Source organism: Andrena cerasifolii, chromosome 9 (genome assembly GCF_050908995.1).
Source record: "Andrena cerasifolii isolate SP2316 chromosome 9, iyAndCera1_principal, whole genome shotgun sequence".
In the NCBI taxonomy this organism is placed as follows: Eukaryota; Metazoa; Arthropoda; class Insecta; order Hymenoptera; family Andrenidae; genus Andrena; species Andrena cerasifolii.
The window spans coordinates 16,004,789-16,032,557 of record NC_135126.1 but is presented as its reverse complement, the minus strand read 5'-3'; the positions used below and the strand labels follow the sequence as shown (position 1 = coordinate 16,032,557).

General features: G+C 38.6%; 5 protein-coding genes and 1 long non-coding RNA gene across 25 annotated transcripts in view; 3 read left to right on the top strand and 3 right to left on the bottom strand.

The window, feature by feature from the left end:
• Nucleotides 1-397: 397 nt before the first annotated feature.
• Tfb1 (transcription factor B1) lies at nucleotides 398-5,451 on the bottom strand. Of its 4 annotated transcripts, none has more exons than XM_076820854.1 (8): nucleotides 5,273-5,451; nucleotides 4,250-4,431; nucleotides 3,829-4,030; nucleotides 3,603-3,759; nucleotides 2,973-3,518; nucleotides 2,560-2,887; nucleotides 2,301-2,476; nucleotides 398-2,021 (listed from the first exon to the last, which is right to left on the bottom strand). In XM_076820854.1, the coding sequence occupies exons 1-8, from the start codon at nucleotides 5,413-5,415 to the stop codon at nucleotides 1,899-1,901; spliced, it is 1,857 nt and encodes a 618-aa protein (XP_076676969.1). In that variant the 5' UTR covers nucleotides 5,416-5,451; the 3' UTR covers nucleotides 398-1,898. The 4 variants fall into 4 exon arrangements, with proteins under 4 accessions (XP_076676969.1, XP_076676968.1, XP_076676970.1 ...); XM_076820853.1 differs by having other exon boundaries at nucleotides 4,250-4,452; nucleotides 5,273-5,450; XM_076820855.1 differs by lacking the exon at nucleotides 5,273-5,451 and adding an exon at nucleotides 4,669-4,800 and having other exon boundaries at nucleotides 4,250-4,452.
• Nucleotides 5,452-5,495: 44 nt separating this feature from the next.
• On the top strand, nucleotides 5,496-7,631 carry LOC143373511 (uncharacterized). 2 transcript variants are annotated; one of them, XM_076820857.1, is made up of 5 exons: nucleotides 5,496-6,190; nucleotides 6,273-6,457; nucleotides 6,540-6,733; nucleotides 6,808-7,057; nucleotides 7,151-7,631. In XM_076820857.1, the coding sequence occupies exons 1-5, from the start codon at nucleotides 6,184-6,186 to the stop codon at nucleotides 7,277-7,279; spliced, it is 765 nt and encodes a 254-aa protein (XP_076676972.1). In that variant the 5' UTR covers nucleotides 5,496-6,183; the 3' UTR covers nucleotides 7,280-7,631. The 2 variants fall into 2 exon arrangements, with proteins under 2 accessions (XP_076676972.1, XP_076676973.1); XM_076820858.1 differs by lacking the exon at nucleotides 6,808-7,057.
• LOC143373508 (uncharacterized) lies at nucleotides 7,371-14,343 on the bottom strand. Of its 10 annotated transcripts, XM_076820851.1 has the most exons (14): nucleotides 13,832-13,880; nucleotides 13,543-13,758; nucleotides 13,123-13,268; nucleotides 12,959-13,020; nucleotides 12,793-12,894; nucleotides 12,559-12,696; nucleotides 12,184-12,459; nucleotides 11,841-12,106; nucleotides 11,609-11,758; nucleotides 11,341-11,523; nucleotides 10,242-11,240; nucleotides 9,979-10,170; nucleotides 9,623-9,888; nucleotides 7,371-9,531 (listed from the first exon to the last, which is right to left on the bottom strand). In XM_076820851.1, exons 3-14 carry the CDS (start codon nucleotides 13,152-13,154, stop codon nucleotides 7,971-7,973), a joined length of 4,227 nt encoding a protein of 1,408 aa, XP_076676966.1. In that variant the 5' UTR covers nucleotides 13,155-13,268; nucleotides 13,543-13,758; nucleotides 13,832-13,880; the 3' UTR covers nucleotides 7,371-7,970. The 10 variants fall into 10 exon arrangements, with proteins under 10 accessions (XP_076676966.1, XP_076676961.1, XP_076676959.1 ...); XM_076820846.1 differs by adding an exon at nucleotides 13,948-14,343 and having other exon boundaries at nucleotides 7,371-8,438; nucleotides 8,517-9,531; nucleotides 12,976-13,880; XM_076820844.1 differs by adding an exon at nucleotides 13,948-14,340 and having other exon boundaries at nucleotides 12,976-13,758; nucleotides 13,810-13,880.
• A 241-nt stretch (nucleotides 14,344-14,584) lies between these two features.
• Nucleotides 14,585-16,841, top strand: LOC143373512 (uncharacterized). Of its 2 annotated transcripts, none has more exons than XR_013086475.1 (5): nucleotides 14,585-14,746; nucleotides 14,857-15,017; nucleotides 16,036-16,141; nucleotides 16,248-16,361; nucleotides 16,448-16,841. It is a non-coding gene; the product is annotated as an uncharacterized LOC143373512 (long non-coding RNA). The 2 variants fall into 2 exon arrangements; XR_013086476.1 differs by having other exon boundaries at nucleotides 14,587-14,746; nucleotides 16,087-16,141.
• A 2,898-nt stretch (nucleotides 16,842-19,739) lies between these two features.
• On the top strand, nucleotides 19,740-22,950 carry LOC143372906 (dnaJ homolog subfamily C member 2). Of its 2 annotated transcripts, none has more exons than XM_076819540.1 (5): nucleotides 19,740-19,930; nucleotides 20,335-20,604; nucleotides 20,722-21,106; nucleotides 21,194-22,298; nucleotides 22,390-22,950. In XM_076819540.1, the coding sequence occupies exons 1-5, from the start codon at nucleotides 19,876-19,878 to the stop codon at nucleotides 22,438-22,440; spliced, it is 1,866 nt and encodes a 621-aa protein (XP_076675655.1). In that variant the 5' UTR covers nucleotides 19,740-19,875; the 3' UTR covers nucleotides 22,441-22,950. The 2 variants fall into 2 exon arrangements, with proteins under 2 accessions (XP_076675655.1, XP_076675656.1); XM_076819541.1 differs by lacking the exon at nucleotides 19,740-19,930 and adding an exon at nucleotides 19,985-20,147.
• Nucleotides 22,951-23,002: 52 nt separating this feature from the next.
• The window catches only part of Ca-alpha1d (Ca[2+]-channel protein alpha[[1]] subunit D), a 41,720-nt gene continuing 36,953 nt past the window's right edge, over nucleotides 23,003-27,769 (bottom strand). For all 5 annotated transcript variants that reach the window (XM_076819531.1, XM_076819533.1, XM_076819532.1 and 2 more), the window contains one exon: nucleotides 23,003-27,760. In XM_076819531.1, the coding sequence (XP_076675646.1) occupies nucleotides 27,413-27,760 (348 nt within the window). In that variant the 3' untranslated portion in view covers nucleotides 23,003-27,412. The remainder of the gene's footprint in view (nucleotides 27,761-27,769) is intronic.

The window sequence follows — 27,769 nt, the reverse complement described above, 5'->3', positions numbered from 1 at the left end:
ATATAAAGATATATATATCTCTTTTGTAGGACTCTACTTTAATCCTGTAAGAAATCTTTATAGGATTTACAAACATCGATGTATAGCAGTACTTACCTAGCAGGAATAGTGTATACCTACTTGCATCCGTATACGGCGTACGTACGAATGCATATGCGTACAAGTAGATGATCCGTACAACCTGTTGATCAGTAAAATGATTCTATGCCATCGTACTTTTCACTTTTCCATCTATCTTATTGTTAATTATGTAGATATTCTAATTATTATCCGCGACTACCAATTAGCTCACGATGTGCACATAAAAAGAAAAAGAAGAACAGATTATAAAAATATATTTCCTTTGAAAATGCAAAAAAAGTTCATTAGGATGTCATTAAGTAAATATGTACTGACATTCATAATAATAACATTTATTTATATGATATTGTAAGAATATATTTATAATCGTTATTATAATAATAATAATCATAACGTAACTAGCGAGTATGTTCGTTTCGTTACTGATTGAAGTAGGTATCACCCATTTGAATTACTGCCAAATTATTGCTACCATAGAGAAAGTGAGCAGATTGCGAATTTGCAAATGTTGCAAATTTTCATACTCGATATCGTAAGAAAAAATAGGATTCAACAATTAAGACACTTAGTTGAATATATTGTAGATATCATAAAAAGTATACTGATGCCACCGTGTAGTAGTAGTAGTAGTCGTAGTAGTGGTATTAGTAGTAGTCGTAGTTGTAGAAAAGGATTCGTAGGAGTTATCGACTACTGAGATTCATGAACCTTGCTTCAACACGCAGACTGAGTCTGTATGTTAGTTTTCTTAGGTAATAACGCGCTGTCGACCTCCAATTACACTATTAGAAACTAGAAGGTGAAAAACATTGTTATTAATTGAGAGAGAAGAGAAAAGTAAATTAATCCAAAGCTGTGGAATCTATTAATGTGTATGTATAGTAGTAGTACAGTGGCGATATCACAGCTACTTTCGATATCATACAATATTCAGATGTTTCTCTTTATACATATTTGTCTACCGTATTTGCATTTTACAAATCCTGTACGTTTCACACGTATAGTTTTTCTTCCTTTTCTTTTTCTTCATCTTCTCCTTCTTTTTTTTTTTAGAAAACTTATAAATATTAACTTTATTCCACATATCATGATCTTTCTTTAATTCCTTATAATTATGAACTTTAATTTTTTGAATTTTTTTGAAACTTTAACATCGAATAATCGATTAATCGATATAAGATATAAGACAAGCAACATGGTTATAACAATCTACAAAAAGTAAATAAATAATCTAGAAAATACATTAGGAAAATCGTTAATCAAGTATTTCTTACGAGAGAATCCAAGTAACGCACTTATGAAAATTTTAAAACAATAATAAGCACGATTGTGTAAGAATAAATAAACAATATGTGGCAGCACAGGATGCATGACACGATTCAGCTTTGGTTTTTGTGAAATACACCCATATTAATCCCTAATTACGGTAACATTAGAAAATGCAATATTATATATACATATGCCAAGTGTTCCAGATTTTATCGGGCAAACATTGGGAGCATGTGTAGAGGCACTCGAAATTGAGAAAAAGTGCATATGCGTATGTATGTATGTATGTGCGTATAACACAAAACATTCGATCGATCAAGCGATCTGTACAGGTGTACTAGGTACTGACAGCACACAATTTCACATCTCTGTATTTCAGAAATGTTGTGCGCTTACATTAACTTTTTTTTCTTATTTTGGCTGCGTCTACGTGCCCCCAAAGTTTGTCGGTCAAAAGCTGCGACACCCTCTATACATATATGTAGGATGACCAATATTGCTCTGCTTTATTCACGTTGTTTTCATTTGTACGGTATACTATTCCACGGCTACCTCATTTGCATCTTACGTTGTTGCCAAACTGCGAACTTTCTATATGCTGTGTTTAATAATTGATTTAAATGACTTGTTAAATGTTGACTGACAGCGGAAAAGTCTCGTTGAACACGGTCCTAAAAAGACAAAAATTTCAGGAATACAACACAATGCTGATATGTATGTACATAAATATAAAATGTGTACAGGGTGTTGAAAAAAGGGAGGTTCAGGGCTACCTTACTGTGTCTCTTAGATTACACAGGGGTGGCCTAAGGCCTGAAGCGAACAATCGCTTGTAACTGTGAATGGGACTGATTTCCCTGTGTATGTTCACTAATTCCAAGCACTTCTAACTGCATTTTGTTCAATTTCAGATCCTTTTCTTTCAACGTCCTGCGTATAGTAAGACTTACTTCGAAAGGTTTAAGTTTAGCAGAATGAAATCTGTGTAAGGCTTCATGCATTCTAATCGCTTTTTCTTCAAGCTGCGGAGTTGTAGGTGGAAAACTGCGCCAAAAATGCCTTAGAAGCTCACACGTGCACACATAAACATTACGCAACTCCTTCTCTAAATCCTTTGGTATTAATTCTGTGGCCAATATAAAAGAGGTTATTATCATTTTTTTACACTTCAATCGCCCAAAGTTGATGATTCCAATGGAATATACTTACGTCCGAGACTTTCTTCTCTAAAGCCTTTCATTAAAGAGCCACCTGGAGTTAACTCTCCTAACGCTGAAACTGCTGCAGCTGGACTAACTAATGATGTTGCTAATTGCCTTGGTATACTGTTTCCTGTCAGCCAACCAGTCGTTTCTCTCTTTAATTGATTTAACGTGATAAGAAGCTCTTCGGATGTGGACTCTGCGCTGCTGTATCCTGGTACAGGGCCGTGTAAATACCTATCTACATGCGCCAAATTTAAAGGTGCACTTTTATTTGTGTTTGTGTCACAATTACTGTCGAGATCATCATAAATTAATTTCTCCTGTATTCTAAGCTGAAAACAAGAAAGAGGAAAGCATAAGTTTAATATAACGACTGCAATTCTACAAGCAAGCGTAATATGCACATTAGAAATTTACTTTTTTAGTCTTTGGTTGATCTTCCGATTGATTAAACAATGTTGCAGTTTTGCTCGCAGATGGTGTCGATCCGTTTAATTGCGGTTGGGTAGACTGTGCAGATTGCTTGGCAGTGCTGGCTTTTAAAACCATAATGCTGTGTTGATTAAATCTCTTGATCATACTTTGATGTACGATATTTCCTGAAGATTTGTCGGCTTTGCCATGTCCAGTCCCATAATTCTCATCTAGACTTTGATCTTCAAAAGAAGTTATGTCTACTAATGGATCATCGATACCCGTTTGAATATCTTTCTTGAGTTCTTGATCATCTATTTTGGCACATTCGGTAAAAAGATCCTTGTTCCCTGCATTGATACGATCTCTATGAAAGTAATGCGACTGAAAGAACTTTGTCCAAAAGTCAGATTCTGACATTTTATGAGGCACATTCTCTTGATGTTTTCGCTTTACAGCTGGATAAGTCTTAAATATACATTCTATTATATCAACAGTTAAATTATACTTCAACCCATTACAGCCATCGGTTTGCGGTTTTATATCAGCCTAGGAGTAATATATTTAACTATCAACCGATTGATTTCTCTTTTGACTAGTATCCTACGTTTAAGTATTAAGGACTACTCTTACCAAGAAAGCGCTATTGACACCTATTTCTTGACGTTGGTTCTTTTTGGCTTGAGTATACTCTGCAGCATGCTGCGACCAAAACTCCTCCGATGAAATAACTTGCGTAATAACTAGATCTCTGTATAATTGAAGCAGTACTGGATTTTCCTGGAGCATTCTGACAAATAATACCATATTCAATCATACAAATAGAACAAAGAATCATTTAGAACATTCAAGAACATACCTATTCTTCTCTTCTAATTCTTTATTCACTTTTCTCTTAAATTTTGGTAATAACTGTTGAAGTAATTCTTTTACATCGTCACGATCCTTAATTTGTGCCTCTTGCCCGTTTCTGTTTACAAAGTGAAATGTAGATGACGAACCATCGTGCAACACAACTTGCAGCTGTATTTTTGACTTTCCTTCGGGCGATATCTTTTGCACTAGAAAGACAAAATACTAGTATATACCTTAAGATATACAGATATAATTACTTTAGAAATTATCTATTATTATAAGATGTAATCTTTTGTATTTAATAAAGGTTAGTAACAAAAAGTTAGAATCAGAAAGAACAAGTGCAGTGAATTTATAGCAATATGATTTTTCTTTAATATTCCTTTTATTAAACATTATTTTGATCATTACACGAATGTTCTTACATTTAATGTCAGCATATTTGTGACTGACAGATACAGTATCTCTGTTATCGAGCATCCAAGCTATTCGTTCGTTCATAACATATAGCGTACCATCTCCTTTTTTATAACGGACTTGTCCTACTTGCATCAGAACGTCTTCCGATGATGTAGTCATGGTGGATATAATGTATAATACAATTCTTCTAAAAATAATAGATACAATCCTATAAAAATATATCAAAATATAAATATATTATATTCCGAGGAAATAAATACAACACTTAAAATTTTATGCAGTATATCATTAAAATTAGTTGTAGAAAATCGTAAATCGTAAAGTTGTACAATTGTAGAATTTGATAACATTACTCTGGAGAAACTTTAATACCTATATCACATTGTCAAAAGACAAGTACCACCAATATTCTATATATTAGTACCTCGAAACGATAATGTTGATAATTGCACAAGTTACTGAAGGGAGAGATCATTTGTGATCTATCGTCGCGTGGATAGAAATACAATCTGAAAGTAATTTCACCACAGAAAGAAAAACGACTGAATTTATAAAGTTGGTAAAAAAATGTAAGTAAAAATTTAAAAGATTGATGCGTTTATGCGGCTTTGCGATCAACTGCCACGCAAATTAAAGAGAAATTAGCGACTTATAGAATTTTAGGCAAAAAATATAGTTCTATATAGAATTTACAGTTTGTCACTACGCGTCCTTGAGTGTATAATTCACTACCAACGTAATGACTTTCAGGGAAAAGAGAATATTTTTTGTTTGGAATATTTCGTAACACAAACTCATTAGTACACACACCAATAATGCTTGATAAACAATTGAATGTTTGGAAATGTAGGAGAACTTTTGAGTCTACATTGAGAACAAAACACTGATGCGATATTGCCCGTGATTCACTTTTTATTTCATTAATTATGGTTATCGACAGAATAAATGCTTTTCCTATGGTTTAAGGCACAGATCGCGTGTTTCTTAATCACGGAAGTGGGAAATCTAGCTATAATAGGCCCATTTACCGGTGACAAAATGTGAAAAATCGTGGAACAATGTAGAAGCCCGTTGGGCGGCACGGCCATGTGCAGAAACACACATCAGTGGACGCATCGCGAAGCAAAGACGGCTGCGGCTGCGAACGGACCGTCGGTACGAACAGCACCATCGACCTGCCGAGACTACCGCACTCTGTCGTCCCACTCAACTTCCATCGGTTTCCTGTTCTCGTCCAGACATTTCTTTTCATTTCTTTCTTCCTTCCCCTCGCGACGCCAATATATTCAAACTCTCGTTATATTTTATAGTCGCCTAGTCACATATAATATTACTAGCTTAAATTCAAGCAGCGGAGTAATCATTCTTCTCACCAAAGTTCTGAATTTGATTAAAGCAGCTCAATTTGTACGTTTAGAATGCAAGCTGCGCATGCGTAGATATCAAGCCGCTGCAACGCGCGAAATTTTAATAATTACGATAATTACAAACCTAATAGCTGCTCCCCGCTATGTCATATTAATTGAAGCATAGGCATTAATTCAAAGATAACGATGATTTTAACATGTGCAATTACTGCAATCTTAAATACTGCTCTACATGTCCTTTAAAACGGTGAAACTAGCCAATTTTTTATATAAAAATTACGGCTAGGGTAAGAAAAGATGCCCTCTATTACGATATCATAAAATTGAAAAGACATGCCAATTGTAGTGTGGCAATTGATTGATTTTCATTTACGTAATTAGAAGAGGACAAAAATATTTCGTTGATCTGCAAACCTATGTATCTGTTTTGAAGTTATCGGTGAAACAGCTAAATGGCGCATGTCCTTGTTCATTTTAAAATATATGAAAAAATTACGTAATAAAGATTTTGTTATACCTATTATAAAGCTGATATAGCAATACAATTTCATAAATCTGAATTACAAAACAGAATGAAAGGTATGACTTAGATTTTCTTAGGAAAGAATATTATAAATATTATCTTATAAAATAATTAAATATCAGTTGCTTCATTTCAAAGGAGAATTTAAGTACGTAATACAAAAACAAGAACAACCAAAAGTATGTTTTGGATCAGGAGTGCCTCGCGATACGTCCGACAAGGGTATGAGCCCCTTTATGAGCCATTATACATTAGAAAAGCATCAAAATGTAGCCCCAAATTCATATAATACTTTAGAATCTTTTAAAGCGTTTAAAACTAAGGTACGAGTTAGTGCCCGTAATACATACATGTATAATGTTAAAGCCTATGCAAATCAAATTAAAAGAACACATTCGCTTCCAGCCTTGTTCCCATAGTATAAGTAAAAAAGGTTATGGTGGTCTTGTCAGATTCGGCAAACAGATTGCGTTCAAGAATAATTATCCATCTCCGTTCGCGTACGATACTTTTGTATTTCCCAAGCCAGTGGTTAAATCAAAATACCCATTCGATACCAACAGCAAAAGGCAGACACTTGTTACCAATGCGAATCCAGGGTATGACAATAACATTACCAGAATACTTAACACGATTCTTTCGTCGCGATAAATTAATATTAAAAACAACATAGCCCAGGGATGTATGTCAGTACTAAAGAAAGTATGACATTTGAGCACAATTTTGGAGGCAGGGTAAAAATGAGACTCGGAGTAGATCTAAAATGTTGCGGTCAAAATAGAGACATCTGCAAAATATGTGGTCAAAGACCGATCGGTGATTATTGGCACTTGAAGAATGCAGTATTTTTATGCAGAGTATGCATGGCTAAAGAGTTAGAAGAGCAAATAAAATATAAAAGAACAGAGTTAAAATTGTTTCGTGTAAGTTTGTTATGTTCGATGTAATGTATCGTAATTACTATATGTGTGTGTGTGTGCGTGCGTATGTTTAAAAATATGTCTCGAACATTTTAGAAAATACGAGATTGTTCCCTTATACATCAACACGAAGGAACAACAGCAAAGATATGGTTGATGCATCCCACAGTTGTTACACAATGGTCGCGTAGAGAAGCTTACCTCTCTACTTACTTGAAAGAGTAAATAAAATTGATTTACGCTATATAACTCATATTTGAAGAAAAATTTCTGCTAAAAATGTACATGGTAAGATAGGCAAAAATGAATTTCAATATTTATCCTTATCACATTTTAATGCAAATATTTACTTACTAAAGAAATTTCTTACACCGAACCGGCATATCCCGGCTTTCATCAACATTTATACAATTCCTTACAATAAATATATGCTTGTTTAAATATTATATATACAAACATGATATAAAAAATAGTGAGATTAAATATATGTATATAAAGCAAGTACTTCAAATAATATAACTGCTTAAGTGGTATCAATAGTAGATTCTAATTGATAATATACATATTTTTATGCTGATATTATCATTACGTATACATGGTAATCAGTCTACACAAAAGGAATACTAGTGATCGATATCAAGTATTACCTTTGTATTAATATATATGTGTGTGTATGTGTGTGTGTGTGTGTGTACTATACTATACTATATACTTTGTAAGCAATGAATAAACATTACAGACAAACGATATCGAATTTTAACTGTCTTGACTATAAATAATATATATAGTATAAAATGCTAATCTACGAACAAAATTCAAAGAAACAATTTACATTTATCCATTTATGCTTAAACAAATATTTGCTTTGTGATTTAAGTAATAATTACTGATCATCATTCGATCATTCCATTGCCCATCAGTTATAAGTAATAAATGATGCATCTTCAACTTTATCTGCCTGCTGTAGAATTAACGGTAATGGTGTTGTGACATCTTCTACGGGGTTACCACCGTCAGGGGCTTGCCTCGATAATACAGGAACAGACGTGTCAGAAGAAGTAGAATAACTCTTTTCCGTCATTTCTACTATATCAATCAGTTCCGCCTGTGACTTTTCAAACGATATAGTTGTAGTTGACTCTGTACTATTACTCGCTAGTAGATCATTGTAACTGGATTTACGGAGAAGAGTCATGTCAATGTTATCGTCAATATTCTCTGCCACTCCCGCGGGTGTCATCCTAAAGACTTCAACATTTTCCGAAGATAAGCCACTGTCCTCCATGAAATTTTGTACTTTATTTAATCTCCTATCTATCGATGTACTAAAGGCTTCAACATAACGATTGTCTAATCGTTCAATGGCATCTCCCTCTGATGATGCCTGCGAATGACATAGGTCTGGCACTAAATGTTTATAGAAAAGCGGATTAAACATGTTATTTAAATCCATGTGACGAACATTCGAAGCTACCAGATAACTTGTCAATTCATCGCATTTTGATGTATCGCTGTTTTCCTCGGCAACTAGTTCTTCGCGGATTACTGTTGACATTTTATTCGAAATTTGTGATTGTGTAGCTACCTCATCTTCATCATTAACCGCATCATTTACATCAGTCAGACGACCTGCCGTTCCATTTTCACACATTTCAATACTTTCCTCCTCATCTCCATTGTCAGTTTGTGTCGGTACGGTGCATACTTTCAGCTTTTGTCTGCACCTATTACCATCTTGAAGATCGGTGTTGTTTTGTTGTAAATTTATCATTAAATCGGTAATATTTCTCTTCATTGGCATACTTCTAGTCGAATGCGGTTGTAGAGGGAATTGCAAAGATAACTTGTCAAGTAAGTAGTTTATATGAGTTTTTGTTCCACGTTCTGGGTAATCGGTAAAGTTATCCCCCGACGTTCTAGTATCTTGCACCGAATGCTCATCTCCATGATGGGTTTCACAATTATCATTCGATAAGTTTCGTTTAGTATAGGAACTTGACATTTTAGAGGAGCCAGGTTTAATTGTTTCATAACTAATTGCTCTTTTACTACTACTACTACTACTGCTGTTGCTGCTGCTACTGCTACTGCTACTACTACGACTACGACTACGACTACGACTACGACTACGACTACGACTACGACTACGACTACGACTACTACTATAGGGCTCGAGCCCACTATTTTCAATTTCACTTGTACTTGGTACATTTTGTTTTTCGTCCTCCGTAACATCTATATTATGCAATAACTTGTTGTCTGGCTGAGATATTTGACACATTCTATTGTTATTATAATTAGTCGGTGTCGCGGACCTAATAGTATCTGCATTTTTGTAGTCACTATTCTCATTATCACCGTTTGGTTCATTTAAGTCGAATTCATTTTCAAAGTCGTCTTCAAAAGCTGTGTTTGTGACATCGCGTAGTCGCGATTCCAGCCGTTTTGTAATTTCATCTAATTCAGTTAGTTTTTGTCTATAAGAAAGATAAGTATTCGGATAAAAAATTTCAAAGAATACATATACCTATCTGGAAATAAAAGAGGAAGAGAATGAAATTTTCTTACTTCAAGGATAAGGATAAGAATGACATAGATGCATCTTCAAGACCAACATGCGTTACAGAGCCGTTCAGTTGATTTTCACTATATACTGACTTGTTTTCATCCTGTTCAGGCATAACATTTCTTTCTGTATCACTAGATTGCATCTCACCAGTACATGATGCAAACCAACCGAATTGTGATGCATTACACGTTGAAACTCGCATGTTATTTAATGTTAATGTTGATTTTCGGAAGAACGATAAATTATCCAGTGGTGTTATAGATACCTAAAATATAGAAATATACAGTAGGTAGTAAAATACGCAGGAAGAAATACCATAGCATATACATATACATAAATGAAACTTAAATGGTACTTTAATTTGTCCGTTGCATTTGCCAGTAAAGTCCATTATATGAAACCACCCAGACACTGTAGGAAATCCATTGATTAAGAGAGAGAGATCAATAGCAGAAAATCCAATAACAATATCTCGCTCCAAGTTCAGTTGCGTACTGGTGTCCGTGTCTAAAATACGCCAGATCTTTAAGATGAATCTCCTTTCATCCTAAAAATAAACACACTTACAATTACATAAAAAACAAGCAAGTAATGTGAGTAAAATAAAAATTGACGTACGTGCAAAAGTAATTCTGTTGGTAGTTTCGTATTACATTTCCAGTTCCACTTGGGATTGCAACTATCTGGGAAAACATTGGTAATCATGTACGAGTTTAACTGTTTTGAACGATCAGATTTATTGGCCTGAAAAGATACATATGTACTTGGCGCAATGGTTTCATCAGCTTTCTCTATTTTCGGCAGATGCAATGCGCATTCGATCTCTATAACAGCTCTAAACATTGTTTCGTTACGTGCAGAATCCACAGATTCTTTTTCTGTACGAATGTCAACTGGAGAATTAGATACTGTGGTACCGTAACCAGCGTTCGATCCCTGATTTACCCCTTCGTCGTACTCAGCACCGACGCCCACGCTTCTATAAGTTTCTGTAGGTAACTGAAAAGTATGTCTAACGCTACCGTTGTCACTCTCATCTGAATCATTATTAAAGTTCAATTCGTTTATGCACATTTCTTCTACGTTAGCTCCTTGCTTTTCTTCTGATTCAATCTCTGTGTCTGCTGCCTGATCTATACTGGCTTTCACATTTAAAACATGCGTTAAACGGTCAACTAAAGTATGTAAAACTGAATGTTCCGAATTTGAAATCTTCTCTTGCGACTCTTCGTTCAATTTCAATTCTTTAACAGTTGAAATGTCTGTCTGACATTCTTGAGTTTTTAAATTTGAGAAACACGTTTCTCTCTCGGCTGTATCTATAGTATAATGCTGGGCATCGTCTTGTGTATGTATTTCCATGTTTGATTGTAATTTATACGTGCCAGATTTTATAGAATATTTTGTATTCTGCAAGCGTTGTGCGCAACCAGAAAACATTTCTGGACAACTTATTGTTTGCAATGTCGTGCCGATATTACGCAATCCTCTTGACATTTCTAACAATGCGATTTGTTCCGCAGTTCCAAGAGCTACTAATGCAAGTAACTGACCGCAGGATCGACTAGATACTGGATCAATAATTGGTACCCATCCATCTACACTTACAACAGGATACTGCAACGGGCAATTATAGAGAATATTATCAATAGCTCTGGTATGATCTGCTTAATTAGCAATTATGTGTGTGCGTGTGCGCGTGTAAATATATATATACCTTAGATAGTAACAAATGAGGCAGTACGCGTGGATCTCTGTACGCAACGTATAATTGATGTATAGGCAATTTCGCCAATCCCAGTAGATTATCTACATTGTTATTTCTATGGTAAACTTCAATGATTATGTAATTGTCTTTAATACGATCTAGCAAATCAGTGTCATGAATAAGAGGTACTAACTGCAATATAAAAAGATAGTATGATGACAACACACACGTGTGCATGTGTACATTTATAGACATATATAAGAACTGAAATAGTTACTTGACAGAACTGGTAACACGGATTTCTTGTGTTGTTACAAATTTGACTTCTACTCTTATCCTGCTTCCAAAATGCTCTACATATTAAATACGTATTTAATTCTGGCAAATCTTTCCCTTCAGCTATATATATCAAGCCCTGAAGTAAAACCTGTGGACCGATTATTCTCTTAACGAAGATAATAAATTTGAGAAAGTGAAAACTAATAATGTGTTAAATTATATATTTGTACCTTATCGTTAATACTGGTTTCTTGATCTTTAGCATCAACTTTCTTGTCGTCTATATTCTTTGTCCTGTGTCGGGATATGTTTTTTGTAACAAGTAAATCTCGGTCAGTATTTAAACAGTCTACCTCTTTTGCCGAAACTGATGATACTTGACTACTTGTTTTCGATTGAGCTTCTGTAGCACTTTTGCTTCTTTTATTTCTATCTTGGCTCGATAGCCGTTGTGTTTCCAAAACAGGAATATTTTCTTTCAAAGACACTATACCATCTAGAAAGAAACGTAATATATACTATGATTGCATTACATTCTGATTAACATTGCTTTCTTGGTTAAAATATACTGACCGATATACTCGCTCCCAAAGTGAGTGGAATCTAAGACTAATTCTACAATTACGCTTAATTGGCCAATTTTGATTCCTTTATTAAGAATTATCAAACGGTGTGTGGTACTACAATTCTCACTTTGTACGATATCATTAACGTACATAGTACCTGTGCCTAATTCAGTTAACGATTTTCTATTAAGATGACGGACAAGTATTTTAAACTTTATGAAATACTCTGCATATGCTTTTAGTGTTGATATTCTATATATGCCACCATGATTGAAGGATATTACTGCAAAGGTACATACTTTCATTAATTCCAATACATCATTATCAATAGTTAATATATGTATTATGAAGATTGTAAGGGGCAACACTGCGATGGGCATACCTTGATTTCTTTGCTTCTTGGAACATATGCTAATACGTTTATTTTCTCTCATTAGTTTCTGTCCTTTCTCGTCCATACGACCACACGGTATATCATACTGTACAAAATATGTTGCAGACAAGAAGCTATTATCATTGTCTGAAGACCGATACAACATTATGTCAGTAGATGCAGCAAACGTGTACTTAAAATATTCTTAAATGTTATCTATATAAGTTTTATAAGTCTACATACGTGATAAAGAAGAAGATTTAACTCGTCTATAGCCAGCAGGACTTAGAGTAAATGATTCCACATAAATTCTAATTCCACCTGCATGGTTCGAGCGTTGAGTTTCTGAAACATTATATAACTAAGATTATAACTTTCCTTAATATAGCGGAGAAGTAAAAATTCTTACTTAAATGACTCGCGAACCTTTTGGTTTGGCACATGATTTTTCTTCCAATGGTTTTGCGTCTTCTAAGGAGGAATTTGTTTGTGTAACAGATGTATTACTAGGCGTTATCTTCTTATTACCATATCTATAACATTTAAAACTATTGGATGCAAGATCTATCAAACCTGGAGGTGGTGATGTTGATCTCAATGTACATAGTGCTTTACGTTCATCGATAGGTCTCATATCCCTGCCCAAAAAGTATTCATATAATGTGACTTGGTCTTGGACAGAAGCGCAAGATTCTGAGCTATCGCTTAATATATTATCGCTGAAAGCCAAAACATCCTCGTTATACGTTTCTCTTAATATAGCTCGTCTGAGTTTTTGCGCTCTTGCAACAACTTGTGCAACGAGTCTATCCATTTCTTCGTTATTAACTGTTCTCAAAGGTTCTTGAAATTCTGTTCTTTTCGACTTCAAAATAGATCTATAAACTTCACTTTCATCGAACTTTAATCTACTACATGCGTTGTATCTATCACTTATCACATCTTTTCGACTTCTAAAGCTATCGCCAGCTGATAGTATGCCATAATCAGTACCTTGCTTTTTATCATATTTGTGTGTTTTCAACTGCATGTTTGAAGGGTTCGCCGCACGTTCTAATTTCATAGAAATATGCACTTCTCCCAGTTTATTGCCAGAATCATTTATTATTGGAATATACTTAAAAAGTGGTTTAAGCTCAAAGACCTCTAATAAATCTGTGATTCGAGATGTTCCTATAACTGCGTTAGTTTCCTCTTCTGTAACAATCACTAATTCTACACACTCGCAATTCTTAACATATTCTTCAAAGAGATTTATACTTGTGCAAATGGCATAAATTACAGTTGTTTCCCGCTCTGATCTTGTAACGCTCTTTGTAATATCTGTCGGTCTACAAAAGTAAAGGTAAATTGAGTACTATTAATTGGAAAATGTGAAATATTCGAAATGTAAAATACCTAAATTGAGCACTATCAGTTTCACCCCACCAAGATGCAAACACTCTGATTTCTCCGAGATTTCTTTTCAGCCAAATAACTTGGTCTATGACAAATCTCAAATAACCGTGAATTTTGCCCTCAACCAACGGTGGTAAAGATCTGTGTGATTTCATCTCTGTATCCATTTATTTCTCATAGTATGGTGCATTATTAGATTCAATTAAATTTCTAGATTCATTTACGTTCATATACGTTGATTTGCGTCTGTCAACGATCTACTTATATAGGTTAGCATTGGTTAGCGTTGGTTAGCATTGGTTAGCATCACCAAAACATGTCAAAATATCGCTCAACATTATTGATTACACTTAAACATCCTAAACGTACGTAGTATGTACCATCAATTGGAAAAATTCACTTTCTCCTATTTTCTTTCAACTACGAATATAAAAGCAATGTATCGCGTTCGTTATGTACATACAATTTAATTTCGCGTCACAGTTAGAAAAACGTGGCCGATCCTTATGTTAACCTTGGTATCATTTGGTCAATTTGGTTGCATTTGGTAGTATACCACTGCCTACACTGCATACGCCATGATACGCCATACCACAGCCGACTCTAGTACTAGCCGTGCTATACAACGTGGCAACACCGCTCATGCGAGGATCGGCACTATCGGGAGTCCTATTTTCAATACCTAGTACAGTTTTATACTCAGCATTATAATTAACGTTATTTTGTGATATAAAATTATACTAATATATGGGTATTTTTTATTAATTACGTATAACCAATACATAATATCAAAACTATAGTAAGTAGAAGTAATACAGAAGTATATTAATATTTATAAACGTAGTATATATTTTGTGGACTCTCGGGGTAGTTTGGTGGTGTGATGCATTATATTTTAAATATTTACAGAGATTTCAAGAAAATATAACTGTGAAACAAGATAAAGCTATCTTTCAACCAAATTGAAGGATTTAAAAATTGATAAAAGTATGTATAAGTTAATAGAGACCTGAAATAGACAAAATTATTGGCACGAAGCCAAACAGGTTAAGGCAACTCGAGGAAAAGAGGTTAGCATAATTACCTATTGAACGGAACAATTATGCAGTTAATTATAAAATCGTGTTAGAGGCAGGGGTTGAAACGGTTCTGAGAATAATTATTTTAAATTGTTATATATCGGTTCTGACTGAAACAGTTATGAAGAATCGATATTTTGAATAACTGTTATAAGGAACCGAAATTTCTGGCTATATCGGTTTTATAACAGTAATGTATCCTATCTGTTACGCATCGGGTATGTGTAGCACGTTCCAAAATATTTACGATCAATGTCACATTTTTTTAAAGGAAATTCGATTTGTTTATAAGTCTTTTTATCGCTGGGCCTCTTTATCTGGTGTCTCTCTTTTTAAAACTCCATCAATGCAGGAAAAACCGAAATGAAAGACAGCATCTGTAAATTAAGTAATGAAAAGAGAGATTCTAGTTAGAGAGGTTCAGCGATGAAGGATCTTATAGACAAATGCGAAGAGCAATACTCTGAGTCGGAGGGTTCAAGACCAATTGGCCAGAATCACTTGTACCTCTGAACTAGTGGCGAGCACGTTGAATTTAATACAAAAATATTATATTTCGCAGCAAGACACGTTTTCGTCCTCGAGACACTGTCTTTATTAAAAAAGAAAAATAGTTAATAATCTACATAATTAATATAAAATTAGTAGTAAGTTTGTACATATTAGGAAAGTTATTGTTGTTAGTGTTAGCAATACTTTAAATTAAGTGTCAAATTAATATTAGTTGTAGTGTATAATAGTTATTAGTGATATTTAAAAACATATCGACATAATGGGCCAAAAGAAATGCGACATTGTTCGTAATTATTTTGAAATATGCGATGACAGAATGAAAATGCGATGTATAGTTGGAAGTTGCTCTGCAACAATTTCGGTACGTATATACAATTTACTTTATTTAAATTTTTACACACTTACGGGGGCACACCACATTAAACGTAACTTAAAAAAAAAATGATTTCAAACTACTTGTTTTTTTTAATTAAAGTTTTTAATTTATGATTTTTAGAAGTGATATCTGCGCGCATTTCCAACTGACTATTATTTATGGTTTTCACAGAATCGTTTAATAAAATATTTGAAAAAATTGATAATAATTTAAACAAAATACTGCGGTAAGCTTGACCACAAACACTTGTCCATCTGAAAATGCTAAATAATGTATATCTGATTGAATACTAATATATGTTAACTTACATAAAATATGTTTATGATTTTCAGATTGCAAAAGTTAAGATTCCAAATTACCATCATTTATTATGGTTTCCATTATTGCGTACATATGAATAAATGAGGTTATCACTTCTTCAGTGAGAACAGAAAGGCCCCCTCTTTGTAAGTGATCAAAGTATATATACATTGCCTATTTTATCCTCCATAATTAATAATCTATATATATATATTGCAATTTAACTTTTTAGCAACAGATTGGGACCCATAACCGGATATATAATTTTTAATGGAATCATCTACAACCGGCAGAATATTTTGTTGGTGTCCAATTTTTACGAGGAATAGCAACCATTTATTTTTTCGGTAATTCCTTATCTTTGGGGAATAAAATATAGAATTGTAATTATTATCTTTCAAAGTACTACCATAATTTCCCTTGCAATTGGGAACACACCAACGCCGTGGCATTATTAATGAATATGTGAAATTTGTATAAAAAAAATATATGTAAAACAAAATGTCCAAAAATGCTACAGATTGTAATAAATAAATGTGTTACACGCAGAAATAAGGATCTGTAGGGTTAATATAAATAAATAAAACACCTGGATTATTGCTTCGATTCTGATATTTAGAGGACTTCAGTACTACCTATGTACATTAATATAAACATTTGAAAAATAGACGGGAAACCCAAAGGTCGGTAGAGGGAGATTGTGTAGCCGGGAGGGCGGTGGTTAGCGAGAGGCTGGGAGGCTGATACGGTAGGTTGGGTTAGGTATATCGAAGCCGGACTCTCACAGTGTTGCCATTTTGCCTTCAGCACGGCTAGTACTAGAGTCGGCTGTGCCCTGGTCCTGTGTTAAAAGATACAGTGCATACAGTGTATGTACATACCTATGGCAGTTGATGGCAGTGTAGGACCTCCATGATGGAGCTCCGTGAGCTCCCCACCTAGACTTCGAGAAAGGATGCCCTCTGATCAAAACAAGGTCAACGGTTAATTACAATTGCGAAATCCAACGAATTCTTCGGCAAAAATGGATTTTCTGCTAAAATATCAATTCCAGTGGCTATTGCTATGACAAATAATGTTAACAACATTCACACTAACCGCCCAGTATAAATTATTATTAACTACGCTCGATAGAACTCAAGATATCAAGCAATTAGTAACATTTGGCCTTGGATTTGCAAATGATTTTCTACGCCGAATGAATTCTCTTTTATTCTTAATGTTTAATCGTTCGATACATTAATGTTAATGCTTATACATATCACATAATATTATTTATAATGTATAAATACATTTTAGTTGAACTTGGTGTAAATGAATAGCTGCAGGAATATTTGGAGAAATGTGAGTGACATACTTGTTTCTCCCTCTTAGTTATTAACATCAACGAAATATAGGATAGAGCGATAGACCTATCACCTTATGGGAGTCAAATTCACATCACTAACACATACAGCCACGGTACTCTATGAAACACTTTTTGGCAGGCACAGGTAGTCGACTCTACAATCGCATTACACACGATTGCAAAAGCACTTCCTGTTTTTAAATGTCCTTCAGTTTCTGAAAAAGTCTTCTAGGTAACGGGTATGTCTCAATGGAATCCTGTTAAAAGGCCTCCCACATGGTCCAATAATCTATGAAATTGATGCGCGAATTGAGAAATCACGAGATAATATGCACTAAGTATGGCGTGCACACACTTCACTGAACCGATGAATTTCTGAGGGCTAGACAAAATTTTATTTCACAATGCGGGTTTGAAAAGTAACTCGATTTGCAGTTGCATCCATGCACCCCACGACACTGATGCACCATACAACTTGCAGCGAGGCTTTTAAGAATTAGATTTTACTGTAAATTTCAGTGTTGGCGGTAAACTAATACTCGGGGCAAATAGGATCCAATTATTATTACTTCACTAGAATGATTAAACAGTGCATTAGAAAGTTGCAGAAATGTCAGTAACAGCGTGAATTTTTAATATTTTTCGCCGTACGATACGTGAAAGTATTCTACTACACGTAAAGTACTAATAAACAATGTCATCTTGCAATTTATAGCTTACACGGACTTTGAAGAAATACCAATTTTGAGCGCCATAGTGTCTTGATCCCCGAAATGGATTTTCGGAGAAACATCCGCGCGAGTCGTTGACAAACCGAGCCAAAGCATAGCGTAGCAAAAGTCTACCCTCTATAGCCGCGTATTCACCTGTGCATTCGGCGCACATCAGGGGGTGGAAACTCCGGCAAAACTTTTGGATCAGTATTTGCGCGCCCTCTAAGCTATGAAAGATTCTGTTTGAACCAAAATTCAATATGGCGGCTCATGCCGGAAAAATTAAATACACTCAGAATTTGCGTACTGTAATATGTAGAATAAGAAATACATTTGTTCACACCTTAAGAAGATTTGGAATTTGCAAATCCAGCTAACAAAATTCATTTTTGTGTCTTTTAATAGCATTTAACGAGTGCATTCCAAAAATACAAGTTTTAAGTTTAGGAAATCATTTTTAATATTTTTTACAGTAAATTAAAAGTTTTTGATAGAAGAGTTAATAAACTAAATCTTTTTTATGTATTAGGAATTTTTTTTACTCACCTCAGACTAATCGCAAGTCTTTCTCGCATGCGAATTGCTTCACGGAACTTCGTACATTTTTTATGTATCTCATCTTTAATGTATTCATGTATTTGCTCAAATTATACTTTATTTACTCGAAAATACATATGAAATCGTTCGTCGTCTTTAAGTAAATCTTTAAGGAGAACATGAAATTCACCAAGGATACTTCTTTGTTGATTTATTTGATGAACCCAGTACCGTCGATTCATTTTTTTGTTCCTTCTTCGTTTTAAAAGATAAATGCAAACCATTTTCATTAGATCTTCTTGATCGTCATAATCGTCTAATTCGTTTTTAAGAAGAATGTCCATGCAAAGAATGTTCACGCGACCACGCAATATACCTAGATGAGCTACAGATGTTTCGTCGCGTCGAGTGTGGTCACGGTTACATATGTGCACTGTTCGCGTCGTGTGTGGACGCGTCGGGTGGCGTGGCGTTTCAATAGTATGTTCCTGCCTTTGTATCAAACTCACTCTGAACAAATCACACACCTTTCAGCATTTCAACACATTTCAGAGTAGTTCCTGAGTTGAGCGCTGTTCATGAGCAGATGCCACTACATTCAGACCTCAAATTATGGGTCGATAACACAGTTTGGGGGGCGGCACGACATCCATAAGGTGATATAGGTCTATCGTATACCTCGTCTGATGGAAAGGTAGGAAAGCAGCTTCAGTTCAAAGATGTCTCCGTCAGATGGCCATGGCGTTCCTAGATCCAAAATTGAAGAAAATATTTAATGAATTGCAATATCTCTGCAATAAATAGATCTATATTCTTACACTGTAAGAAAATGAACAAAATCATAACGAAACTGGAGTGACTATATTATGGACAATAATATGCCCGCTAGTAGCGACTTGCGTAAAACCGAGACGATAATTCTACACCCTAGCGCCAAAGTGCTGGATACAACGCGCTCGTTTCCCCCTGAGATGTTTGTACCACGATAGTATCGTTCGCTAATGTTTTCGCTGTAAGATTTCTGGTAGCTTCTCGACCGAAATAACAGCTTGCTGGTAGCGAATGATGACGGACGGTACGGGTAACGACGATTCTACAGCATTCAACGCGATATCCGGTAAGCCTTCGAATTCTCTTTGATGTCTGAGGTTTGACACCGGCCATTGTAGGTTAGGTGTCTTTCAGCACAATAGGTTTTCCTCGGACAAAGAGAGTTTGTACAAAGATTCCCAACAGTTAAACTCGACACCCGTACCTCGTACGGATCTTTGATTTATTCAACATCATTTGCAAAGAATACTTTCATGGGGAAATGTTCCATGGAAACCGTAAAGGTGACCTTAGAATTACAAATATTTCACGGTTCTGATATATACCCACGCGGTCAGGGACTACAGTTCGTTTCATATATGTTTGTATGTATATATAGCATGTATATACATATATATCGTAAAGTAGTCGGGAAATTTGGGTAAACCATAAGGAGAAATCAGTCGATTATGCATAAAATGTGACTTACAGATTCTTCCAAGGCAGTAACATGTACATCAAGTGCCCTTGTCCTATACTCCACGGCGCAAGCATGGGCTGCACAGTTTCATCGCAGTGTCACGCGTACCAGGATATCAGAGTCGTCGGACGAAGAAGACTTTTCTCAGTATCAGTTCGAAGATGACCTGGAGTACCTGAGGTCATTGGACCCCAAGGAGTGGAAAGATCAGGATCATTACGCGGTGTTGGGCTTGAAGAAGCTCAGGCACAAAGCGACCGAAGATATTATAAAACGGGCTTGTACGTAAAGAAAGTTGAAAGTATACTTTGTAAAGGAATGTAGATCTTATATCGTTCGCCGTCGCGCCCGATGCTCTGATTAACGCGGTTAAAGAGTATTTGTTGGGTGAATTACAGATAAGCAGAAGATCCTCAAACACCATCCAGATAAACGTAAGGCGCTGGGCGAGGAGATTCGGCCGGACGACGATTATTTCACCTGTATCACGCGGGCCTGGGAGATCCTAGGAAGCTCCGCGAAGAGGCGGAGTTACGACAGCGTGGATCCTTACTTTAACGACGATTTACCGGACGAGAAAGACTGCAAAACTGACTTTTACATGATAATGGGTAAAGCATTTAAGGAAAACGCGAGGTGGTCAGTGAAAAAGCCCGTGCCGCGATTAGGTTGGCCAGACACGCCCAGAGACAAAGTGGAAAAGTTCTATTCGTTTTGGTACGAGTTTGATTCGTGGCGCGAGTACTCTTACCTAGACGAAGAAGACAAAGAGAGCGGTCAGGAGTAAGTACTTGTAGATGGAATGCCTCGTATACGTTTAGTCTTTGGGATCCCCTTACTATATTCTGTAACTTGCAATTGCTTGTTTAGCCGAGACATGCGCAAGTGGATCGAGAAGAAGAACAAAGCTACACGGGCAAAGCGGAAGAAAGAGGAAATGACGCGTATACGCAGCTTGGTCGACATGGCTTACAACACAGACCCTAGAATAAAGAAGTTCCAGCAGGACGACAAGGACAGGAAGACAGCGGCGAAGAAGGCGAAGCAGGAGGCTGCGAAGGCGAGGCAGCAGGAGGAAGAGAGGATAGCGAGAGATGCGGCTGAGAAGGAGAGAGTAGAGAAGGAGAAGCGAGACAGCGAGGAGAAAGCCAAGATGGATGCGCTGAAGCAAGAAAGGGAGGTGCAAAAGAAGGCCCTTCGCAAGGAAAGGAAAGCGCTGAGAGATTTCTGTAAAGCGAACAACTACTTCGCGGAGAACTCGGTGGAGAGTATCAGGCACATGGAGAGCGTGGAGAAGATCTGCGAGCTGTTCAAGCTCGTTCAGCTGGAAGATGCCATGAGAAAGTTGCAGGCAGATGGTAGATCCGCGTTTCTCGGCATCGTCGAGGAAACCGAGAAGAAGATCGAAGCGGAACGCCGGGCTGGGGTGATCACCAACGATATGCGAAACACACCGGAGAAACAGGTCAAGTCCTACACTGCTCCGTGGAACGAGAACGACCTGCAGCTGTTAATAAAGGCCGTGAACTTGTTCCCAGCGGGAACGAACCAACGCTGGGAGGTAGTGGCCAATTTTATCAATCAGCACAGTAGCTCTTCTGCCGGTGTGACGCGTGACGCGAAGGAGGTTCTCGCCAAAGCCAAGGACCTACAGTCCACAGACTTCAGCAAGTCAAGTCTGAAAGAGCAAGCGAACAAGAAAGCCTTCGACAACTTCATCGCGGAGAAAAAGGCCAAGGAGTCCGTGGAGGACCGAATGCCGGCCGTCACCGAGCGTTTAGATCATCCTATATCGAACGGTATCGCTGCCGAGCAAAAAGACGGGAAAAAGGAGGCTACACCGTGGACCCCAGCGGAGCAGAAACTTCTGGAGCAAGCCCTGAAAACTTATCCCACGACCGTGCCCGATAGGTGGGATCAAATCGCAGCTTGCATACCGACTAGGACGAAAAAGGAATGCGTAAGGAGGTATAAGGTAAGTCCCGTAGATATAGATCGTAAAAGACAGTCGATTGTTTGTATAATTAGCATTACGAATTTTCACGGGCATGGTGGTTACGTTGCAGGAGCTGGTGGAACTCGTCAAGGCGAAAAAGGCGGCGCAAGTAACGAAATAATATTAGCCTGTCCTTAAACCAAATAATTCTTTTCTAACTTATTACGCTCGGGCTCAGACGACCCGACGTGAATGAATTCGGGTAGGAGAACAGAGTTGATCGAGTTTCGAAGACAAGGATGGAATTTTAGCTTTCACCGGAAACGCCAGCTACTACTGTATATACCTGTGCCTTGCTTTAGCCTGTACGTGCACAGTTCGTAACAGTTCTCTAGGAATTATCTGCTGTTCACGCTCGCGCGCGGAAATCGCTGCACCCTAGTGGCTGTACACAATACACATCCGTGGCAATCGTTAACCGCGCCGAAGAGATCCAACACTCTCAATCCCCCCCCGGGTCGAAGGCAACGTTCGCGGAAATAACCATTTTTTTTCCATGTATCGTTCCTTTCGCGATCCAACGATCGAGACATTTCTTGTAAGTAATGTAACATACGGTATCAAAGAAAACGCAGTCGAGAGCGACACGTACGCATACTACTTTATAAATAAAGACGAACAATATTTCGAAGGAGGCTCGTTGAATTCAATCTCCGTCGCCGCAACTCCATGAAACCAGATCCTTGAGATGTTTGAAATCCTTATATTTTAATTTGACACATTTTTGACAACATTAACAACAACAATTTCTTCGTGTTAGTTTTTTTTTTTTTCATTTTTCTTTTGGTTTGTTCTCTATTCAGCAGATATCGTTCATGCAGTTCCATCGTCGTCCACGTCAGTCTCGTTCGCACAGAAACTCGGAACCACATGCACATACGCGTGTATATAACATTCGAATATCCTTGCGCTAAACAATTTCGCTTTACCAAAAAATGTCGTTTCACGTTCTCGGTGTTTCGCGATCTCGAAAAATACGTCGAGCGTAAAACGTTGAATCCGCTCGAATAAACGAAGCGAAGTATTTATTCAGGGTGGGCGTAGGTGTAACGATGGATCTTTAATTCCTCGATCAATCGATCGGTCAGCTTTGGTTTTCCATTTACTCTCCTCTGTTGGAACGTTTACATCAACGTTCGTTTCCCAAGGACGTTATACCAATAATAATTCTATGTTAGTAAATCGTTTGGGTAACATTGACCGATCGATCGACTCCCATAATCGCGAGTAACAAAAAGGAAAACGGATAAGCCTAGTGGCCGCGAGTTCGGCAATTCCTTCGCTATAAGAAATATAGACACAGCTTTGTCCCGTGATTACGCTTGTTCGTCATCTCACCCATTCGCGCGCAACAAACAAGTCCCATTTATCATCCACCTGTGCGCGTAACGCGTTCTTCTCTCGCAAATACACGGCCCAAAAGATAAATCGAAGAATTGCGCACGTGAAAGTGTTTGCAAATTGTTCCTCGAGTGTTCGTTTTTCGAGGGAATCGATTTCGAAGATACGCGGGGAACAGGTTCGAACGAGAGAAAAGTCTGACGAGTAAGAAGCGAGGGGAGCAGAAATCGAAAGGAAAAAAAAAGAAAGAAAACGGCAGTATATATCGTGTGCGTGTCTGTCGGCTGTGCACCGGGGCGGGGGTCTCTTAACTCTGTAAAATTCCTAACGAGAGTCGTGTTCCCTGTTGGGCCTGGTCCTGCAACCGGAGTATGCTCCCCAACTTTGGGAACGCTTTACGCTCGCAAACTGTTGGAGCGCAAGAAGTGAAATTCGATCGTTTCCCGAGCTATTCGGTTACGTTTTCGATTCGATAGCGAAGATGGACAGAAAAACGTAAGAGGATCGCTTCACTCCTCGTCTACGCGACAGTGTGTACGGCTTTTGTGCTGTTACCATAAAAAGAAAGAAAAGGAACAGAGGCTGGCTTCCATTCGAGCGATCGTCGAGCAACGCAACAACGTCTGTAATAAAAATAAGCGGTGCGATTAGCGTGTGTGAGAGCCTAAGCTGTGCTACGAGACCGGTGGTATCGCGAGTAAGCAAATCCTTCAATTTTTGATCGTATGATCATTATAGTCGCTCAACTTATGAAACCGCGAGTGCAACTTGGGAGCATGCCCCCCTTCTGTACGCATTACCGTCCTAGGAGAGTAAAGTAGTAGAATTACTGTAAGATTCCGTTCGGAACTCGTTTGCTTTCCGTTTAAAACACCGTCTATGCTACCATTTCCTCCGGTCTACTTCTCGTTGCGATCAGCGTTTGCTCTTTCGTTTAATCAACTGCTCCACCGATCACTCCTAAGTAGCCGTACGTTTCCGACGATTCACAGTCTCATAGCATAAAAAATGTTGGTCTCTCTAACCACGCCTATTAAAACACTTACGGGGCGCGGCGACGCGGCGCGTCTCGATTTTTAAAGATAATAATGGTTCTTCTACTACGCGCGTACCCTACGATATTCGGTGTAAACGTCACTTCGCAACAGTATAAAAAGACCGCTTAGATACACAAACACGTAATCGTTAGAAAGACGCTGGAATAAAAATGAATACGAAAGGTCGAGTACAATGTATATAAGTAGCGTTACCAGGACGATTATTTAAATATTAGGACGCGACTGGTGCCTCGGCGGGTGTCGCTCGCTTTGTACGAATTTCGTTTCGGTTCTCTCTTGGCCGGCACCTCACACACACCACGTACCCCTAAGAAAATGTCCAGAGTCGATTTGTTCGCGTCTCTTTTGAACAGTTCTCTTTCATTTTGGTTCCCTTGGTGGCGAAGAGCTCGTGTCGCCCGCGGCTCTTCGAGCGCATCCTGATATCCTATTAGAATATCTGTAGCTGCCGCTCGAAAGTCGGGAGGTACCCTGAGAGGTGATGAACGAGGATAGCTACCGTCCAATCAGCTTCGCACCTCGAGTTGATTATTCCCACGCGCGCCTAACAAATGTGCGTCGGGCGACTCCGAACTTTCGAGCGGCAATTTATACAGGCTGTCCCAGAATCGTGGGGCAAAAGTTGCGTAGCTAACGGTAGCCGGCAATGCGTTGAAATCCGATTAGGTCGGAACGAAACGCAAAACGAGAAACCTAGGGCTCGGATGATGGCTAACGCGTTTGCGACGAGGCGAAAGTAGAATGCTTGGTAATGGAAAAACGCGGCGAGAGAGGAGCTACGGAGTATGTGCTTCTGAAAATGTCATCGATGAGAATTATTGTCGACGTCGTTTCAAGGTACACGAGAGAGATTGCACGGCGATTCTTTCGTTCGGCTTTCCTCCAACACCTTGGCGCTCCTGCAGATTACCTCTGCAACGTTTCCCGTCAAACGTCCGCGAACGAAAGCGCGTCGAAAGAAGGAACGGCTGAGCTGATCATTGTCGGCCACTATCGAATCGGTCTTTCGCCTTCTTGGACTGGAATCAGCCCGAACACCGATTCGAGACACTTGACGAGTGATTAAAAATCAGTCACGAGTTACTTCACGATGTCCAAAGCTCTTCTCCGCGATACATATTTCGAAACGCCTGCCTTTATTTCCCGCTCTCTGGTTCCTAGATCACGAGAGTAACGCCATTGCACGCGGTAGGATATAAAATCGGAGGCTGCGCGATGTCCGCGGTGATCAGCTTTCATTCTTTTCGCCGATAAAGTTTGTGCGTGGAAGGGAACGGCTGCCACTCCCGATCGATTCGTCTGTCCAGTGTCGAAAGCTATGTAGGAAAATGTCCAGGTAGACGCGTGCTTCTACTCTCTCTCTGTCTCTCTTCACGCTCATTCTTCCTCGGACAAGCGCGCTCTCTTCCTCTTTCATACACGCACACATACACACGCACGCGCGTGCTCCTCTTGAAATTTCGTTTGGGGCGCAATTTGTAAAAATCGAGTCTAAAAGGGGAAGAAGGGGGTAGGGCGAGTAAAATCGTTGGAGCGCTTTGATAGAAAAGATCGGTGTCGGTGAACGCGACTCGCGCGAGTGGTAGACGTTTCCGGAATTGGACTATCGGGAATCGATGAAACAGCGATGCTAGATCGTTCAGTCCCAATTCTTGTGTGGAAGATCACGTAAAGGGGCCGAAACGTGGGCATCGAGCAAGAACGAGTGTACCCGATGGGTGAGTCCGAATATGCGTGGTTCCGTAGGAATATACTTATATCTCCATAGATACCGTCCGATCGTAGTGCGAGCAAAAAGAAACGCGTCGCGTGCTCGGCTGGCCGATCGCGCGTAGACTCAACCTAGACTATACAAACGAATCTCGTAGCGTTCCTGCGTTTTATCGGCCATTCATCCTCGCGCAACGCATATGTACAGTTACATACGAATAATAATAATAATATCTATAATATCCGTTACAAGTATCGTAGCGTACACACTCAACACGAAACTTGGTAATTCGCGGCAAATGGTACTTTGTCTAAGTTGATAAAAGTCTCTTCTCTGGTCCGAAAGAAGTTACAGATACTTAGGCACTTGTTATATCTCATCTAGAAATCCATATCGTACGAAGAGCAATATAATGAGTTCGATTTCGTTATCCTAGTAACCGGCAATCGGAGGAATAAAAGTTTACGATAAGAATGAGAGCGACGGGGATCGATCGATTCCGCGCGGACTCCCTGCCTCCTCGGCGGCGAGAGGAAGCTACGCTCGCCGGGAGGGTCGCGCGCGTTCGATAGCTGCCCTTAGAAAATTCATTTCCTCCGTGATCGTCCCTCTCTTCTTCTCATCGCGTTGGCGTGCACGCGTCCGCGCAAAATACAAAATACAACCCGATCCGGGTGCGAAAGACCAGTGTGGACGCGCGATCGGTCGTTGCTCTCGTTGCTTTATTGCTTGCGTCATCCCGTCCTCCTCCGATCGCGTCGAAATCCGCCCTATCAACTTCTCACCATTCACGCGTTGGACACGTAGAAAAGACCATCGCGTCATTGTCCGCATTGATTGCGAGGCGTGCTTGCTTCCCGAGTGCCCGGGAAGCATCACTGTCTGCCCGGCACCGGACGAAGATCGCCGCACGAAAGCGTCTTCATCGGGAACGGCTATGCAACGGAGCTAGGAATATGGCCGACAGAACGAGAATCGCGTCGCTAAGACGGTGGTGGTTGTTGCTGTGCTGGTGGCTGCGACGACGTTGCCTGCCCACCGCGATAGAACGGCTGATACTGGCGCGGGCCAGCAGGTTGCTGCTCCTGCAGAGGTTGATACCCGATTCCCGTCGGCTGCTGACCTTGCTGGTACGGCGGTGCCCACTGCTGGTCCGTGGCCTGCTGCAACTGGTACGTCAGCGGTTGTCCACGACGTTCTTGCAACAGCAACTGATGCGCTGCTCGATCCATCTCCTCACGCGTCATATCTAGCGCCTCTTGCATCTCCCGCGATGTGTACCTCACGAATTCGGGGTCGCAGTACTTGCCCAGTCCTTGCTCCACGAGTACCTGAATATT